The 18,158-nt window shown below is 37.0% G+C and overlaps 1 protein-coding gene across 3 annotated transcripts; it reads left to right on the forward strand.

Annotated features, from left to right (window-relative positions):
* On the forward strand, nt 1–14,248 carry LOC132431040 (sterile alpha motif domain-containing protein 9-like). 3 transcript variants are annotated; one of them, XM_069541013.1, is made up of 2 exons: nt 1–235; nt 8,066–14,248. In XM_069541013.1, exon 2 carries the CDS (start codon nt 8,074–8,076, stop codon nt 12,823–12,825), a length of 4,752 nt encoding a protein of 1,583 aa, XP_069397114.1. In that variant the 5' UTR covers nt 1–235; nt 8,066–8,073; the 3' UTR covers nt 12,826–14,248. The 3 variants fall into 3 exon arrangements, with proteins under 3 accessions (XP_069397114.1, XP_059876504.1, XP_059876506.1); XM_060020521.2 differs by having other exon boundaries at nt 1–189; XM_060020523.1 differs by lacking the exon at nt 1–235 and adding an exon at nt 246–349.
* The last annotated feature ends 3,910 nt before the right edge of the window (nt 14,249–18,158 follow it).

Here is an 18,158-nt window from a genome sequence, read left to right on the forward strand (position 1 = left end):
TTAAGAAACTTGGTATCAATGGGAAGGTCTTCTCTTGAAGAAGGTGGAGTAGAAGGACCCTAAGCTCATCTCGTCTCAAGAGGACACCCAAATCACAACAATCCGCAGAACAACCATCATTGAAAAAGATCGAAACCCACCAGAAAAGATCCTCTACGACTAAAGACATAAAGAACCACAGTGAGACTGGTAGGAGGGGAGGACTAGTGATATAATCAAACCCCATCCCCCCCAGGTAGGAGACCCACAGACTGGAGAATAATTATATTACAGAGGTTCTCCCACAGGAGTGAGAATTCTGAGCCCCATGTCAGGCCCCGCAGCCTGGGGGGTCCGGCACCAGGAAGAGGTGACATTTTCTATTGTTTTCTAGTTTCTATTTAATTTATTTCTGCTCTGATTTTATTATTTCATTCCTTCTGTGAACTTGAGGTTGAGTTTGTTCTTGAGGTGTAACATTAGGTTGCTTATTTGAGATCTTTCTTTTTTCTTAAAGTAGACATTTATCACTATTAACTTCTGTCTTAGAACTGTTCTGCATTTCTTAAATTATGGTATGTTGTGTTTCCATTTTTAAAAGTCTCAAGATACTTTTTGATACCTCTTTTCATTTTTTCTTTGACCTGTTGGTTTGTCAGAAGTGTGTCATTTAACTTCCACATATTTATGAATTTTCCAATTTTCCTTCTATTATTGATTTCTCATTTTATATCATTGTGGTCAGAAAAGACATTTGATATGATTTCAACCTTCTTAAATTTGTTAAGAGTTCTTTTGTGGGCTAATATATGATCTATCCTGGACAATGTTCCATGTGCACTTTGAAAGAATGTGTACTCTGTTGCTATTGGATGGACTGTACTGAATGTGTCTGCTAGGTCTATTTGATCTATGGTGTTGTTTAGGTCTGCTGTTTCCTTATTGAATTTCTGTCTGAATGACCTATCCATTGTTAAAATTGGGATATTGAAGTCACCTACTCTTATTGTATATGTCTGTTTCTCCCATTAGTTCTGCTAATATCTGCTATATTTTTAGGTACACTGAAGTATCTAAGTTTGGGTGCATTATATATTTACAATTGTATATCATCTTGATGAATTGACCCCTTTATCATTATGTAGTAACCTTCTTTGTCACTTTTGACAATTTTTGACTTGAAGTCTATCTTGTCTAATTATAATCACTCCTGCTGTCTTTTGGTTACCATTTGCATGGAATATGTTTTTCCATCCCTTCACTTTCAGTGCATGTGTGTCCTTAAATCTAAAATGAGTCTCTTGTAGGCAGCATATTACTGTTGGATCTGATTTTTTTAATCCATTCAGCCACATTGTATCTTTTGATTGGATAATTTAATCCTTTTACATTTAAAGTAATTATTGATAGGTAAGGATTTAATATTGCCATATTGTTCATTATTTTCTGGCTGCTTTATAATTCCTTCATTTTCCTTTCTTCCTTTCTTGCTGTCTTCCTTTGTGATTTGATGACCTTTTGTAGTGATATGCTTTGATTCCTTTCTCTTTATTGTTTGTATATCTGCTACAGGTTTTTTATTTGTGGTTACCATGAAGTTTACATTATTCATCTTATAGATATAACAGTCTGTTTTACATTTATAACAACTTAAATTCAACCACGTACAAAACCTCCACACTTTAACTTAACTTCTTTCACATTTTATGTTATTAATGTCACAGTTTACATCTTTTATATATGTTGTATCCATTAACACATTATTTTATTTTACCTATAGTTATTTTTAATACTTTTGTCTTTTACTTTTTTTAAAAAAGATTTTTTTTAATGTGGACCATGTTTAAAGTCTTTATTGAATTTGTTACAATATTGCTTCAGTTTTATGTTTTGGTTTTTTGGCCACAAGGCATGTGGAATCTTAGCTCCCCAACCAGAGATTGAACCCACACCCTCTGCATTGGAAGGTGAAGTCTTTAACCACTGGACCACCAGGGAAGTCCCTATCTTTTACTCTTATACCAGAGTTAAGAGTGATTTATCTACCACCATTGCAGTATTAGAGTGTTCTGAGTTTGACTATATTCTCACCTTCACTATGTTTCATACTTTCATATTCTTTTCATGCTGTCAGCATACTTTTGTTACAACTCAAAGACACCCCTTTAGCATTTCTTGTAAGACAGGTCTAGTGGTGAAGAACTCTACAACTTTTTTGTTTGTTTGTTTGTTTGTTTTGGTCTTGGAAAGTCCTTATCTCTCCTTCATTTCTGAAGGACAACTTGTAAGGTTCTTAAGTATTCACGGTTGACAGTTTCAGCACTTTGAATATATCATCCCACTCTCTACTGGCCTATAAGGTTTCTGCTGAGGAATCTGTTGATAGTCTTATGGAGGTTCCTTTGTATGTGGGAATTTTTTTCTCTTGCTGCATTTAAAATTCTTTGTCTTTGATTTTAGGTAGTTTTATTATTATGTGTCTTAGAGAAGATCTTTTTGTGTCGAAACTTTTGGGGCACCTATGAGCTTCAGGAACTTGGATGTCCAAATCTCTCCCCACATTGGGAAATTGACAGCCATGATATCTATAAATAAGCCTTCTGCCCTTTTCTTCCTCTATTCTCCTTGAACTCCAACAATAGTAGATTTTACTGTCAATGGTATCCCATAATTCACATAGGCTTTCTTCACTCTTTTTCATTCTTTTTTCTTTCTTTGCTCCTCTGAATGGAGAATTTCAAATGTACTGTCATCAAGTTCACTGATTCTTTTGCTTGGATGAGTCTGCTTTTGAAGCTTTCTGTTGAATTCATCAATTCATTCACTGTGTTCTGCAATGCTAGGATTTCTGTTTGTTCATTTATATGTTTTTAATGGTTTCTGTTTCTTTGCTGAACCTCTCATTTTGTACATGCATTGTTTTACTAATTTTGTTTAATTGTATATCTGTGTTTTCTTGTAGTTCACAGACTTTCTTTATGAAGATTATTCTGAATAATTTGTCAGGTAGTTCATAGATCTTCATTTCTTTAGGGTCATTTATTGGAGCTTTATTAGTTTCCTTTGATGGTGTCATGTTTCATTGATTATTGGTAATTCTTCTGGCCTTGCATGTTTCATTGATTATTCATAATTCTTCTGGCCTTGCATTATTGTCTGCACATTTGAAGAAGTAGGCACCTCTTTCAGTCTTTACAGACTGGGCTTAGGCCAGAAAAGCCCTTCACCAGTCAGCTTGTCCAGAGATTGTGGGTGAATTGTCTGGTAGATTCTGAGGATGAGCTTGATCCTCAGGTGGGAAGGTCTGCTGCCTGGGTCAGTGTCTGGGCTGGACTAGTGCTTGGGTCTACAGAGGTAGGCTGGCATTTGGGTCCATGGGGTGGACCTGGCCCCTGAAGTGCTGGTGGTGGGCCTGGATTCTGATGCCCACAGGAGTTGGCCTATAGCCTTGGGGTACAGGTGCTGTCCTGAAGGTTGGGTCCATGAGGTGTAGCCTGACAGTGGGGCTGGCCATGTGCCTGGGTCCTCGGGAGCCAACCTGGAGGCTGGGGCAAGCCAGGAACCTGAGTCTATAGGAACCAATCTGGAGTCTGTGTCCTTGGAACCCAACCCAGCACCAGGCAGGCAAAGAGCCTGGGTCTATGGGAGCTGGCCTTGCACTGGAGTGAGGCAGGAGCCTGGATCTGCAGGAGACTGCTTTGAGCCTGAGGCTTCAGGGACTGGCTTGGCACTGGGGCGAGGCAGGAGTCTTGGTCCATGGGAGCTCACCTGAAGGCTGGGTTTGCAGAGGCTTTGCTAGTAGGGTAATACGAGCTTCATAAAATGAATTGGGAAGTATTCCGTCTTTTACTGTGTTCTAGAAGAGATTATATAAAATCAGCATTAATTCTTTAAATGTTTGGTAGAATTCTTCAGTGAATCTGTCTGGGCCTGGAAATTTTTCCTTGTAGGGAGATCTTTAAAATTAAAAATCCAGTTTTCTTTAAAGTATGGGACTATTCAGATCATCTGTTTCATACTGAATGGACTGTGGAAGTTTGTTTTTTGAGGAATTGTTCTATTTCATTTGAGTTGTTAAATTTGTGTGTGTGAAGTTATTCATACTACTCCCTTGTTCCCTTTTGATGTCTATGCAGTTCAAAATTATATCCACTGTTTCACTTCTAATATTGGTAAGTTGTGTCTTCTCTTTTTTATTCTTTGCCAGTTTTGCTAGAGTTTTGTCAATTTTACTGATCTTTCAAGGAAGCAGATTTTGTTTCATTGATTTTCTCCATTGTTTTCTGTTTTCAGTTTAATTGATTTCTGCTCTTATCTTTATTATTTCTTTCCTTCTGCTTGCTTTGGGTTATTTTACTTTTCTTTTTCAAGGTTTTCTAAGTTTTTGAAGTAAGATCTTAGATTATTAATTTGAGACGTTTCTTCTCTAACGTATGCATTTATTGCAACAATTTTTTCAATGCTGCTTTAACCACGTACCACAAATTTTGGTATGTTGTATTTTCATTTTCATTCACTGCAATGTATTTTTTTAATTTCACTTGAGACTTTTCTTTGGCCCATGAATTATTTAGGAGTGTAGTTTTAGTGTTTAGTGAGTTTCCTCTTATCTTTCTGTTATCAGTTCCTAATAAGATTCCATTGTGGTTGGCAAACATATTCTGTATGATTTCAATTATTTTAAATTTGTTGAAGCTTGTTTTATCATTTAGGTTATGGTCTATTTTGGGCACTTAAAAAGAAAGATTTTCTGCTGTTGTTGAATGGAGTGTTCTATAAATGTGGTTTGGTACCTGTTGGTTGATGGTGTTGAGTTCTTCTGTAACCTCACTAACATTCTGTCTAATTTTTCTTTCAATTATAGAGAGAAAGGTGTCAAAATATCCAGCTATAAATGTGGATTTGTCTAAAACTGAAAAGTTCTGTATTTGTTTCAAACATTTTGAAACTTTCTTATTTGGCACATACACTTTTAGGATTGTTATGTCATCTTGTTGAATTGAACATTTTATCATTATGTAATATGCCTTTGTCTCTGGTAATTTTCTTTTCTCTGAAGTCTACTTTATCTGACATTAACATAACCATTCCTGTCTTTATTGATTAATATTTGTATTATATGTATTTATCCATACTTTTCTTTTCAACCTATTTATATAATTTTATTTCAAGTGAGCATCTTACAGGCAGGATATAGTTGGGTCATGTTCTTAATCCACTTTACCAATTCTGTCTTTTAACTTCTGTATTTAGGCCATTTATATTTAATGTAATTAATTATTTATATGTTAGGACTTATGTTTTTCAATTTTCTTTCTTATTTTCCTGATGTCCTGAGGGTTACTTGAAAGTTTTTTTACAATTCCACTTTTATCTAGTGGAATTGAGTATATCACTTTTGAGTATATCACTTTGAGTGTATCACTTCGTATGGCTTTTTTATTGATTGCTCTAGATGTTTCATTATACATACATAACTTATGACAGTCCAATAGTGTTTTTTTTACCAGTTTGAGTGAAGCATAGAAATCCTACTTCCCTTCATATCCCTTTACCCTATCCACATATAATGGTCTTAAATATTTTCACTACATACATTTAGAACCATATCAGCCAGTGCTTCAAAAATCAAACGTAATTTTGAAAACCAAAGAGGAGAAGTCTATTATATTTACCAATACTTTTGCTTACTGTGTTCTTTTTTCTTCCTAATGTACCAGGGTTCCTTCTTTTATTATTTTCTTTCTGTTTAGAAAACTTCCTTTAACCATTCTCTTAAGGTAGGTTGTGTAGGTTGCATCATTTTACATTCCCACCAGTAGTGCACAAGGGTTCCTCCAATTTCTCCACATCATCTTCGCTAATGCTTGTTATTTTCTGGGGTTTCTTAATATAGTAGTCATCACAGTAGATGTGAAATGATATATCACTGTGTTTTAGGTTTGTATTTCTCTAATGATTAGTGATATTGAACATCTTTTTATATGTTTGTTGGTCATTCGTATATCATCTTTGGAGAAATGTCTAAATCCTTTGCTCACTTTTAATCAGGTTATTTGTCTTGTCATTGAGTTGCAGGAGTTTTCTAAAATATATTTTAGATATTAACCCCTTATCATATCTATGATTTGAAAATATTGCAAATATTTTCTCCCATTCCATAAGTTGCCTTTTCATTCTGTTCATTGTGTCCTTCAATGCATAGTTTCTAAGTTTGATATAGTCCCACACAAGGGGCTTACTTTAAAAAGTAGTACACTTAAAGCAATTTCCCACCTCCACTCTTTTCTCTCTCCCCAGCTTATTTTAAATTTCAGCTTCTTAATCTCTATAGGCCAAATAACTGAAAGAAATTTCACCTAGTTCACTTTTTTTAGAAAGCATTAAATCTCCATGGTTTCTGATTGTCATAGTATTGTAATAGAGTAAAATTTCCATCAGTTGTGCATATCTTTGCCTATTTTTGTTTTAATGTAGCTGTAAGGTATATCTTTTATTCACTTAATATGAATGCAGGAGTTACTAACCAAAAAATAATAACTTTAACATTGGACAATTGCTCTGGCAGCTTTATGTCTGGACGGGAAGGTAAATCCTAACCTTGATCTTTTATGTACCACTGGTAGGTAATATTCCTGTGTATTATTTCATGGAAGTGTGCCTATATAGTCTATTTTCCACTATTCTCCAGGCTTATCTTCTCTGTTGATTTGATTTCTCCCATGGTGATTTTATAGGAATGGCTCACATTATTTGAGCCATTTTTGGATTGTACTTAAAACTGACTATTATTATCTGGATTCTATTGTGTTTTTTTCTAACCATTGCTATATTTCTGCAACCCAGATTGCCAATAATTTTTCCAAATAGTAGTCTTTCAATCTGAATACCAAATAGTAATGCCATTTGTTACTGCCCAGGAATTAGCTATTACCAAATATTATGTGAAAATTTACATGGATATAATAGTAGCCCCCAAGTTCACTACCCAGCAAGCTATCCCAGAAGTCATGGAACAGAATGGCTCACAGATCAATTTAAGGTATTTGAGGCACATCTTTATTAAATCAATTAAAATACACAACAAAAAGCAGGGGGAAAGAGATGGGTAACACACTTTGGATAAGGTACAGGAGGGGTGGAAGGATCTCATTACCTGAGTTATACAAGTTCATATATCCTCTCTCTCCCTCTCTGCAGTATCAGCATTCTCCACTGATTTTGTGATTTTGAGAACCAGAGTTGAGGTCTGTCCAAGAGGAATCAACAGATACAAGGCACCTGTGTCAGTGGCATACACTTGCTCCAATCAGAGAGATGCAGAGGGGCATATGTGCCTGACCACAGCTCTAACTCATCAGTTAGCCTGATAAGCTACTCTGGATTTTATTTATGTCTTTTAATTAGAGTATACAAAGGATCAGAATGGGTGTCAACAGTAGGTGGCCCAATTAAGATGTCAAAAATATAAAGTGCTTCAAGTGTGCCGCATGAATATTTAATATCTATTTGGCCCTTCTTTCTCTTCCTAACTATGTTTAACGCTCATATGCTCTATTTACTTTATCTATGTCTATCATAACATGTTTCACAAACTACTTGCTTCTATACCTTGTTTCATGTATCCTCCTCATATCATAATCCTTCTCTCTTTAGTTTCATATAGCCTCCTTTGGTTTTCTTATTTTCTATAGCAGAATTGAATATTTATAAACAATAGGGCTAACACACATTATAGAAAACAACCATTAAGAAGGATGAAACATCTCTCTCTATATATATATTGACTGGAAGCATCCCCAAGATACAGTTAGTGAATAAAGCAAGCAAAGAGAATTGAGTATTGTATGTTGCCATTTGAATGGAAAAAAGTGTTTATGCTTTTGTATTTGGTAGTATTTCTCTGAAAGGATATAGAAGAAACTGATAATGGTAATTTCCTCTCAGGAGGGTAATTAGATGGAATGTATATCCTTTTGAGCTTTTTCAGTTTTATAAGACATGTACATATTGTCTATTGAAAAATTAACTATTTTTAAAATTTACTTATAAAAATACTAAATAATTTTTCTTTTTCTATACATAGGTATCAGAATGGCAGCACAACTTAACTTACCAGATAATACAGATGAATGGACAAAAGAGGATGTAAATCGGTGGTTAGAAAGTCAAAAAATTGACCAAAAACACAGGGAAATTTTGACTGCACAAGACGTGAATGGCGCAAACTTGAAGTACTTAACTAAAGAAGACCTTGTTGCTATGGGCATAACATTTGGACCAGCTATCCAAATAGAACATCTCTTCAAAGAGTTGCTGGAAACATCCTCTGGAGATCCTTTTCAGACAAGTAAGAGGGGGAAAGGCAGTAAAAATGTTCCTAAAAAACAGGAGAAAAATGGAGAAACTTCAAAGCAAAAACAAAAGGAGAAAGAGAAATCAGACATGGTTAATGACTGTACAATGAGTACAGTTACTAAAGGTTCTAAGTCACTGAAACATGAGTTCATGAACAATGAAATAGATGACACAGAGGAAGAGCAGCCATCCATAGAACCAACATGTGTATCATACCCTTTTGATGAATTCAGTGATCCATATCGTTACAAATTAAATTTTAATCTACAGCCTGAAACAGGACCACTCAATCTCATTGATCCAATACATGAATTCAAATGCTTCACGAATACAGGAACAGCCACAGAAGAGGATGTTAAGATGAAATTTAGCAATGAGGTTTTCCGGTTTGCTTCAGCTTGTATGAATTCACGTACCAATGGCACTATTCATTTTGGAGTCAAGGACAAACCCCATGGAAAAATTGTTGGCGTGGAAGTCACCACTGTCACCAAGGAAGCCCTCATTGACCACTTCAATCTGATGATCCACAAATATTTTGAAGACCATCAGGTCCAAAAAGCAAAGAATTGCATTCGAGAGCCAAGATTTGTAGAAGTTTTAATGCCAAATAGTACTCCATCTGACAGATTTGTTATTGAAGTGGATGTTGTTCCAAAATATTCTGAATGTGAACATGATTATTTCCAGATTAAAATGCAAAATTGCAGCAAGAAGACATGGACACAAAGTCCAAAATTCTCAGTCTTTGTGCGCGATGGGGCCAGTACTAAGGACATCATGAAAAATAATGCATATTTCACATCATTTAAATTAGATTTAAAAAGACTGGCAGAATGTAGGAAAGAAGCAGAAGAAAAATGCAGAGTAAAAACAAATAAAAAAGAGAGTGAGGGACCAAAGCTTGTTAAACTGTTGACAGGAAATCAGGATTTGTTAGATAATTCCTACTATGAATGGTACATTCTTGTAATAAATAAATGCCATCCAACTCAAATAAAACACTTAGATTTCCTAAAGGAAATTAAATGGTTTGCTGTGTTGGAGTTTGATCCTGAATCTGTGAGCAAGGGTGTGGTCAAAGCTTACAAAGAAACCCGAGTAGCAAACCTTCACTTCCCAAGTTTATATGTGGAAGGGAAAACTACAAATGAGAAGATTACTAGTCTGAATCTTTATCAACAACTCAGCTGGATTTTCTGCAATGGCAGGTTAGACCTTGACAGTGAAAAATATAAACCCTTAGATCCAAGTTCCTGGCAAAGAGAAAAAGCGTCTGAAGTCAGGAAACTGATTTCATTTCTTACACATGAAGACATAATGCCAAGGGGGAAGTTTTTGGTGGTATTTCTATTACTCTCCTCTGTGGATGACCCAAGAGACCCCCTCATTGAGACCTTCTGTGCTTTCTACCAAGATCTCAAAGGAATGGAAAATATATTGTGTATTTGCACACATTCACGCATATGTCAGGGATGGAAAGATCTACTTGAAGCAAGATTAACGAAACAGCAAGATGAATTATCAAGCCATTGTGTTTCTGCTTTAAGTCTTGAAGAGATAAATGGAACTATTCTTAAGCTAAAATCTGTGACTCAATCTTCAAAGAGATTTTTACCATCTATTGGTTCATCTACTGTCCTTCTGAAAAAAGAAGAAGATATCATGACTGCCCTGGAAATTCTCTGTGAAAATGAATGTGAAGGTACACTCTTAGAGAAGGACAAAAAAAAATTACTTGAATTCAAAGCCTCAAAAGAGGAAGACTTCTATCGAGGTGGCAAAGTATCATGGTGGAACTTCTACTTTTCTTCTCAAAACTATTCTTCCCCTTTTGTCAAAAGGGATAAATATGAAATACTTGAAGAAATTATTCAAAACTGGGCAAATTCTTCAAAGCCAATATGTGTCAAAATTATTCATCTGTTTCATCATCCAGGCTGTGGTGGGACTACCTTGGCCATGCATATTCTCTGGGAACTAAGGAAGAAATTCAGATGTGCTGTGCTGAAAAACAAGACAGTGGATTTTTCTGAAATTGGAGAACAAGTGACTAATTTAATAACCTATGGGACAACAAATAATCAGGAATACTTACCTGTACTACTGCTTGTTGATGATTTTGAAGAACAAGATAATGTCTATCTTCTGCGGGCCTCTATTCAGACAGCTGTAGCTAATAGGTATATTCGATATGAGAGGCCTCTAGTGATCATCCTAAATTGCAGGAGATCACAGAATCCTGAAAAAAGTGCAAAGATCTCAGACAGTATTGCCCTAATACAAAAACTATCTTCCAAAGAACAGAGAGCTTTCGAGCTTAAACTGAAAGAAATTGAAGAGCAACATAAAAACTTTAAAGATTTTTATTCCTTCATGATTATGAAAACCAACTTTAATAAAACGTACATAGAAAATGTGGTCAGGAATATTCTGAAAGGACAAAATACTTCCACCAAGGAAGCAAAGCTCTTTTCTTTTCTGGCTCTTCTTAATTCATATGTGCCTGATACCACCATTTCACTATCACAGTGTGAAATGTTCTTAGGAATCACAAACAAGAAAGCTTTCTGGGGAACAGAAAAGCTTGAAGACAAGATGGGCACCTACTCTACAATTCTAATAAAAACAGAGGTGGTAGAATGTGGGAACTACTGTGGAGTACGCATTATTCACCCTTTGATTGCCATTCGCTCATTGGAAGAATTGAAGATAAGCTATGACTTAGATAAAAGTCAAATTATGCTGGATGTGCTAACAGAAAATGTGTTCTATGATACTGGTATAGGAAAAAGCAAATTTTTAGAAGATATGCATACACTGCTGCTCACAAGACAGCGCAACGAACATGAAGGTGAAACAGGAACTTTGTTTTCCCCATTCATTGAAGCATTACATAGAGATGAAGGGAATGTGGCAGTTAAAAATGTATTACTTGAAGGTATTCGTCGGTTCAACACAAATGCATTCATTTGCCAAGCCTTGTCAAGACATTTCTACATTAAAGAGAAGGACTTTAACAGTGCTCTATGTTGGGCAAATAAAGCAAAAGAGATAGAACCTGCCAATTCTTATATCTCAGACACACTGGGTCAAGTGTACAAAAGTAAAATTAGATGGTGGTTAGAGGATAATGGAAGAAACAGGAACATTTCAGTTGATGATCTATCTGATCTTTTGGATTTAGCAGTGCATGCCTCAAATGCATTCAAAGAATCTCAACAGCAAAGTGAGGATAGAGAGTATGAAGCAAAGGAAAGATTTTATCAGAAGTCGAAAAGGCGGTATGATACTTACAATATAGCTGGGTATCAAGGGGAGATAGAAGTTGGGCTCTACACAATCCAGATTCTCCAGCTCATTCCTTTTTTTGACAATAAAAATGAACTATCTAAAAGAGATATGATCAATTTTATATCAGGAAATAATGATATTCCTGGAGATCCGAGCAATGAATTTAAAGTAGTCCTCAAGAACTTTATTCCTTATCTAACCAATTTGAAATTTTCTTTGAAAAAGTCCTTTGATTTTTTTGATGATTACTTTGTCCTTCTAAAACCCAGGAACAATATTAAGCAAAATGAAGAGGCCAAAACTCGGAAAAGGGTGGCTGGATGTTTTAAGAAGTATGCAGATATATTCGGTCCCTCAGAGGAATCACTGAACAAAGATCTTGGACCAAAGCTTAGTTTGCCACTTCAAGTAGAGCTGTATCGGAGAAAGCTAGAAGTTCTAAAAGCAGACAAGTTTTCTGGGCTCTTGGAATATCTTATCAAAACTCAAGAATATGCTATACACACCATGGAAGATATAATTAACAAATATACTTTTCTCTTTGAGCAGTGCACTGTCAGAATCCTGCCAAGGGAAAAGCAAAATTTCATCTTGGCCAACATCATTCTCTACTGTATTAAACCTACCTCCAAATTAGTGAAGCCAATTAAAAAACTGAAAGATCAGCTTCAAGAAGTCTTGCAACAAGTAGGAATGAATTATCGATTTTCAGAACCTTATTTCCTAGCCTCCCTGTTATTCTGGCCAGGAAACCAACAACTAGATCAAGATTCTAAACAAATGGAAAAGTATGCTCGGTCACTGGAAAATTCTTTCAGGGGGCAATATAAGCATATGTATCGTACAAAGCAACCAATTGCATATTTCTTTCTTGGGAAAGGTAACAATATGAACAGACTTGTCCACAAAGGAAAAATCGACCAATGTTTTAGAAACACAGCTGATATTAATTCCTTGTGGCACAGTGGAGATGTATGGAAGGAGGAAAAAGTCCGAGAACTTTTGCTTCGATTAAAGGGAAGAGCTGAAAATAATTGTTTATACATAGAATATGGAATAAATGAAAAAGTCACAATACCCATCACACCTGCTTTTCTTGGTCAACTTAGAAGTGGTAGAAGCATAGAAAAAGTATCTTTTTACCTGGGGTTTTCCCTTGGAGGCCCACTTGCTTATGACATTGAGGTTATTTAAGAGTTTGATCTTCTCCCTCCAGGAATGTGGACGCAAAAGCACTTAATTTTTTTAGACCCAAGATCTATACTTTAAATTGGCAAATTTATAGATACAGCCTCTGACTTTTCAGCCCTGTACAGACAATATTTATATTTCCTCTTAAGCATGTTGTGAGTCTCAAATAGACTGTGTTGGAAAAGGAAGGAATGAGAGATGTGGAAACTATCAAATATCTACCTTGGCTTGGACAACACCATCAAGGGCAAAATAAGGAGCTATGGATGGAATTAGGAGCGGTGAATGTAATCATTCAGCCACACAGAATCCCACCACCTCCCTCAATTAACCAACCAAGGCATGGATTGAGGAAGACTGTCTACTTTCTTCTTAAATGTGAAATTTTTTCAGAATTGAAAAACAATAGTTACGGTACCAAGACATTACAATATCTGGGAAACCGTTTCACAAAAACAGATGAAAACTCTCAATATAAACATTTATTCCTACCAGGCAGACCAGAAAGGTACCATGTACTTGGCACTGAAGGGTCTTTCAAAGGAGAGGACCAACCAGTTCTCTGAAGGTCATACCCATAGAGGTCTGCAGATCTTACCAAAGTAAGTAGGCTGGAGAATTAGGCTTCCTTTTCATGCAGTAGCAGGCAGTTGAGCAAAAATGAATTTTGTTTCTACAGCTGACAAACTCATAGACCTCCAAACAAACAAAAATACACCAAAATTCCAAAGCTAATGAATAAAAAGGACTCTTGTGAAAAGACTAATGAGTCTCCAATCCAGGGGATCCCAGTGTTCTAGCATGTATACATATAGCCTATGCACAACCAGTGAGAGGTAATCAAAATGTAATTTTTCCTAATAAAATTATGGATATGGGAAATCATCCGTGGTTGCTAAAACTGATAAAAAGCTGATAAAGAACTATAACAGATGAATCAAACTGTCCTAAATCCTGATCAATATTAACATTGCTGAGAGAGAACCAGACATCATGGGCCTGGAAGTCCTGTAGGAGTGCATACAACACCTGTGAGACAGTCTCGCCAAATAATTGAAACTGAATCTGATCAAGCCTCTGGATCCTACTTCCAAGTTAAAGGAAATACAGACATTGGATATGCTTCAAAGTAATTCTGTGTATGGGGTATGGGGATGGTGAAAGGAGAGTAGGTGGGCAGTATAGTTGCAACAAGATTCGACAGGAGTTAATAATTGCTGCATTATGAGCACATGGGAGTTCATCAGACTCTTCTCTCTTCTTTGGACTGTGCTTTTGAAGTTTTCTGTTATAAAATACTTATAAAACAAAACAAACAAGAAATGCTGTTTTGTCTTTACAATCCCATTCAAATTTTTTCACTGGAGGAGGTTTTTCCTTTGCTCCTGCATGAAATTTCAGCTTCATAACTTACCAATTCACTCTTGGCATAAAAAAATCCTCTGCTCAAACACAGTCTCAATTTAGAAATGAGAATGTCCAGTTGCATTTTTTTCTCTGGGGCCACTTCCCACTCTGCTCCAGGTTTCGTTCTACTCTAAAGAGGATGGTCTCTGTTGGAGTCCTCTTACCTTCCCAGGTGATCCTTTTGAACTCAAATTAAACCAGCTTAGGCAGATGCTCTCTCCCCCATGATCTACCTGGGGTGCATGAGAAACACTCATGGATGTTTGTTCTCCCATTGGTAGGGAGTGCAGCTAACGTCCAGTCTTGGGAACAACGTGCCCCATAGAGTCAAGAGGATGCATCAAGCACTCCACGTGGTCCTCTTGTAGCCCCCCTCTCTAGGCTCAGGATGAGGTTCTCGTGGTGGTTGGGAGAACTTTCACCAAAAGAACCTCTTCATAAACCCTCTCTTCCTCAGTGCCAGCAGTGGGCAAACTACAGCTCGTAGACCAAATGCAGCCTGTCTTTTACTTTTAAATACAGTTTTATTGGGACACAGCCACACTCATTTTTGTAAGTATTGGCTTTGGCTGCTTTTGCATTGCAACAGAGTTGAGTAGTTGCAACAGAGACCATACAGCCCACAAACCTAAAATATTTACCATCTGGCTCTTTACAGAAAAAGGTTGCCAACCCCTGCTCTATGCTATCAATGCTTTTATGTCTTTATTGTAGGTCAATTGTTTCTTGGACATTTACTTTGAAAGTACACATTTTGGTGTATCACCTAACTTTGGTATTTCTATCATTTTAGGGCCAAAGTTAAAATTTAACAACATTTTGTCTCACTGAATCTGTTTTTCACAGATAAATCTGATTATTCTTCAGGCAGGGGCTCTGTCTGTATGCTTTACTTGTCCACCCTCAGAAAGTCAGAGCCCCAGGCCAGCCCCATGCTACTGCCTCTCCCTGTTTTGGAATTGGGAGGTGGCCCTGCCAGTGCATCTCTCCCTTGCAAGAAACTGTAGATCATCTCTGGAGAGCAAATGGCTATGATGGGGTGGGGTGGGGTGGGGGCTTGTAATGATGTGCCAACACATCCGCTTTTTAGGCTGCTATTTACTGAGAAGGCTTTGATGGACCCTCCCTTGCAGCTGCAGTAACTCATGGGTCCTTATCGAGGTGGTGGTCTTGGGGTAGAATCCCTCTTTTATTTTACCACTTGATATAAAACATTTATTTTTGACTAGGCCTGTGGCTTCCATTAGCAATATGTTTCCTTCCCCTAATATGCAGATACTGGCTTTATTTGCTCAGTTTTGTGAGTGCTTTGGAAGTTAGATGATTGTATAACTCAAGAAGATCACGATCACTTTTTTATCTTGCTCAAAATAATAATGATGATAATCATCGTCATCATCATCATCCAAGCCCACTTTACCAAGGAACAGCAGAGTGATAAGTGTGTCAGTTTTTCTTTTGCAAATAAAGCATAGCTGAACCATGCTGGATAAATTTGACAAGCATATTGATTTATCATAATTCTCTTTATTTAGCTTTATATTTTCCTTAGGTCCATGGAATTTGGTCTTGAAAAATAGAAATTTGGAATGTAAGATTTAAATATTAATAATTTACTATTCATAAGCCAGCAGTTCTCAGCTGAACAGAATTCCCCGAGAGGTCTTTCCAAATTGCCTATTCTGTCTCCCAATTCAGATAGAGCCTACCTAGAGTGAGAAGGCATCAGATATTTTTTTAACTTGAGAATCATTGATTAGGTCATTGTAATACAAAAGTTTCACAACTCAGTGTTCAAAAGGAAATGTTAATCAACACTCTCAAAACAAATGGTGACCAGAACAAATGAGCTTTGGAAACTGCATGGGATTCTGCTTCTGGCTGTTTGGAATGTAGATTAGCAAAGAAAACTCTCAGAAAGTAACCCCAAAGGGAAGTTCACTTATTGTATAGACTAAGTTATTTCTCTTAAAAAATTTTATTTTCTCTCTTTTTTTTTTTTTGTGGTACGCGGCCTCTCACTGTTGTGGCCTCTCCCGTTGCAGAGCACAGGCTCCGGACGCGCAGGCTCAGCGGCCATGGCTCACGGGCCCAGCCGCTCCGCGGCATGCGGGATCTTCCCGGACCGGGGCACGAACCCGTGTCCCCTGCATCTGCAGGCGGACTCTCAACCACTGCACCACCAGGGAAGCACCTCACTTATTTTTATATTTCTTGCTCCTCCAAAGGTCTTCCTGCTGCACAACTTAAAACATACTAGAAAAGAGTTCATATGCACTGAAATATTTATAGATTTTTCACCTTCTCTACTGTCAAGAAGCCCAGCTCTAATTAAAGTATGTGTACTATAATTCTCTGTTCTTTTCTGTATTTTTAAAACTTAAATATGTATGTATACCATCATCATAACGTTGTATACGAGTTTCCAATTCCAAGGCAGGCTTTATAGCCTGAGAGTCCTATGTCACCACTGAATACATTCCAAGTAAGTAAAAACTTGCATCTTCTTTCATTAGTGGAAGGAGACAATTGTTCAGTTTGAAATCCAGAAATTTACCCTTTAGGGAAATGCTATCATCATCTCATCCTTGTTGCCGAAAATATAGTTTAAGCCCATATTTTAGTGATTTACTTAAGACGTGTGTCAGTTGGCTAGGGCAAGGTACCCAGATATTTGGTCACCCACATATTACATCAAACAGCCATCTAGATGTTGCTGTGAAGGTAATTTTTTTAAATAAATTTATTTATTTACTTATTTATTTATTTATTTTGGCTGCGTTGGGTCTTTGTTGCTGCGCTCAGGCTTTCTCTAGTTGCGGCGAGCAGGGGCCACTCTTCATTGCAGTGTGTGGGCTTCTCACTGCGGTGGCTTCTCTTGTTGCGGAGCACGGGCTCTAGGCACGCAGGCCTCAGTAGCTGTGGCACATAGGCTCAGTAGTTGTGGCACACAGGCTTAGTTGCTCTGCAGCATGTGGGATCTCCCCCGGACCAGGTATTGAACCCGTGTCCCCTGCATTGGCAGGCAGATTCTTAACCACTGCGCCATCAGGGAAGTCCAAAGGTTTTTTTTTTTAAGATAATGTTAACATTTAAATCAGTAGACTTTGAGTAAAGCAGCTTGCCCTCCATGATGTGGGTGAGCCTCATCCAATCAGTTGAAGGTCTTAAGAGAGAAAAGACTGAAGTCTTCCAAGGAAGAAGAAATTCTAGAGAGGCTGCCTTCAGACTCCAGCTGCAACATACACACACACACACACACACACACGCAATATGTGAGTGTGGAGTGTGTGTATATACATCTCTCTCTATAAATATATATACATCCTATTCTGTTTCTCTGGAGAACTGACTATCACAGTCCTTAAACCAAAAATCAGCCATCAGGAGTCTCAGATATCCCAGAAACCAGCCTTCCTTAGTATTCTTGCTTTGATAAATCATTGGCTGCAAGAAGCCCATGGAATTTGCCTTGGTTCAAATGTAGGAATGGATTTCAAAGCCCAGCAGCAAAGGCCCTTGGTCAGTTAAGCTCCCTATGGTTAGAGATCTGCAAAGTGCATTCCCATGGCTATCACAAACACCAAACTCAAATAAAACAAAATTAAAGCAGTTCCAAGTCCTAGATAAAAACAGATCCTATTTACTAAACTAAGACAATCTGATTTCTGAATGTCTACAAAAAGAGATGTTTCCAAGAGAAACATCTTGGAGAATGTAGAGAAAGCTCCAAGTGAGCTAAGTGTTTAAAAATAATTTAGCATTAATTCAAAATCATGATACAGAAAAAAAAATTATAGCTAGTTTATTGGATAAGAAAGAAGTTGATCTGCACATAGTTCAGATTCACTGGCTCATGGTAATGACTAGGTATAGGATGAGAGTGATCATATAAAACAAGGAAAATTAGCCATTCACAGAAATGGGCT

Source organism: Delphinus delphis, chromosome 9 (assembly GCF_949987515.2).
Source record: "Delphinus delphis chromosome 9, mDelDel1.2, whole genome shotgun sequence".
NCBI lineage: Eukaryota > Metazoa > Chordata > Mammalia > Artiodactyla > Delphinidae > Delphinus > Delphinus delphis.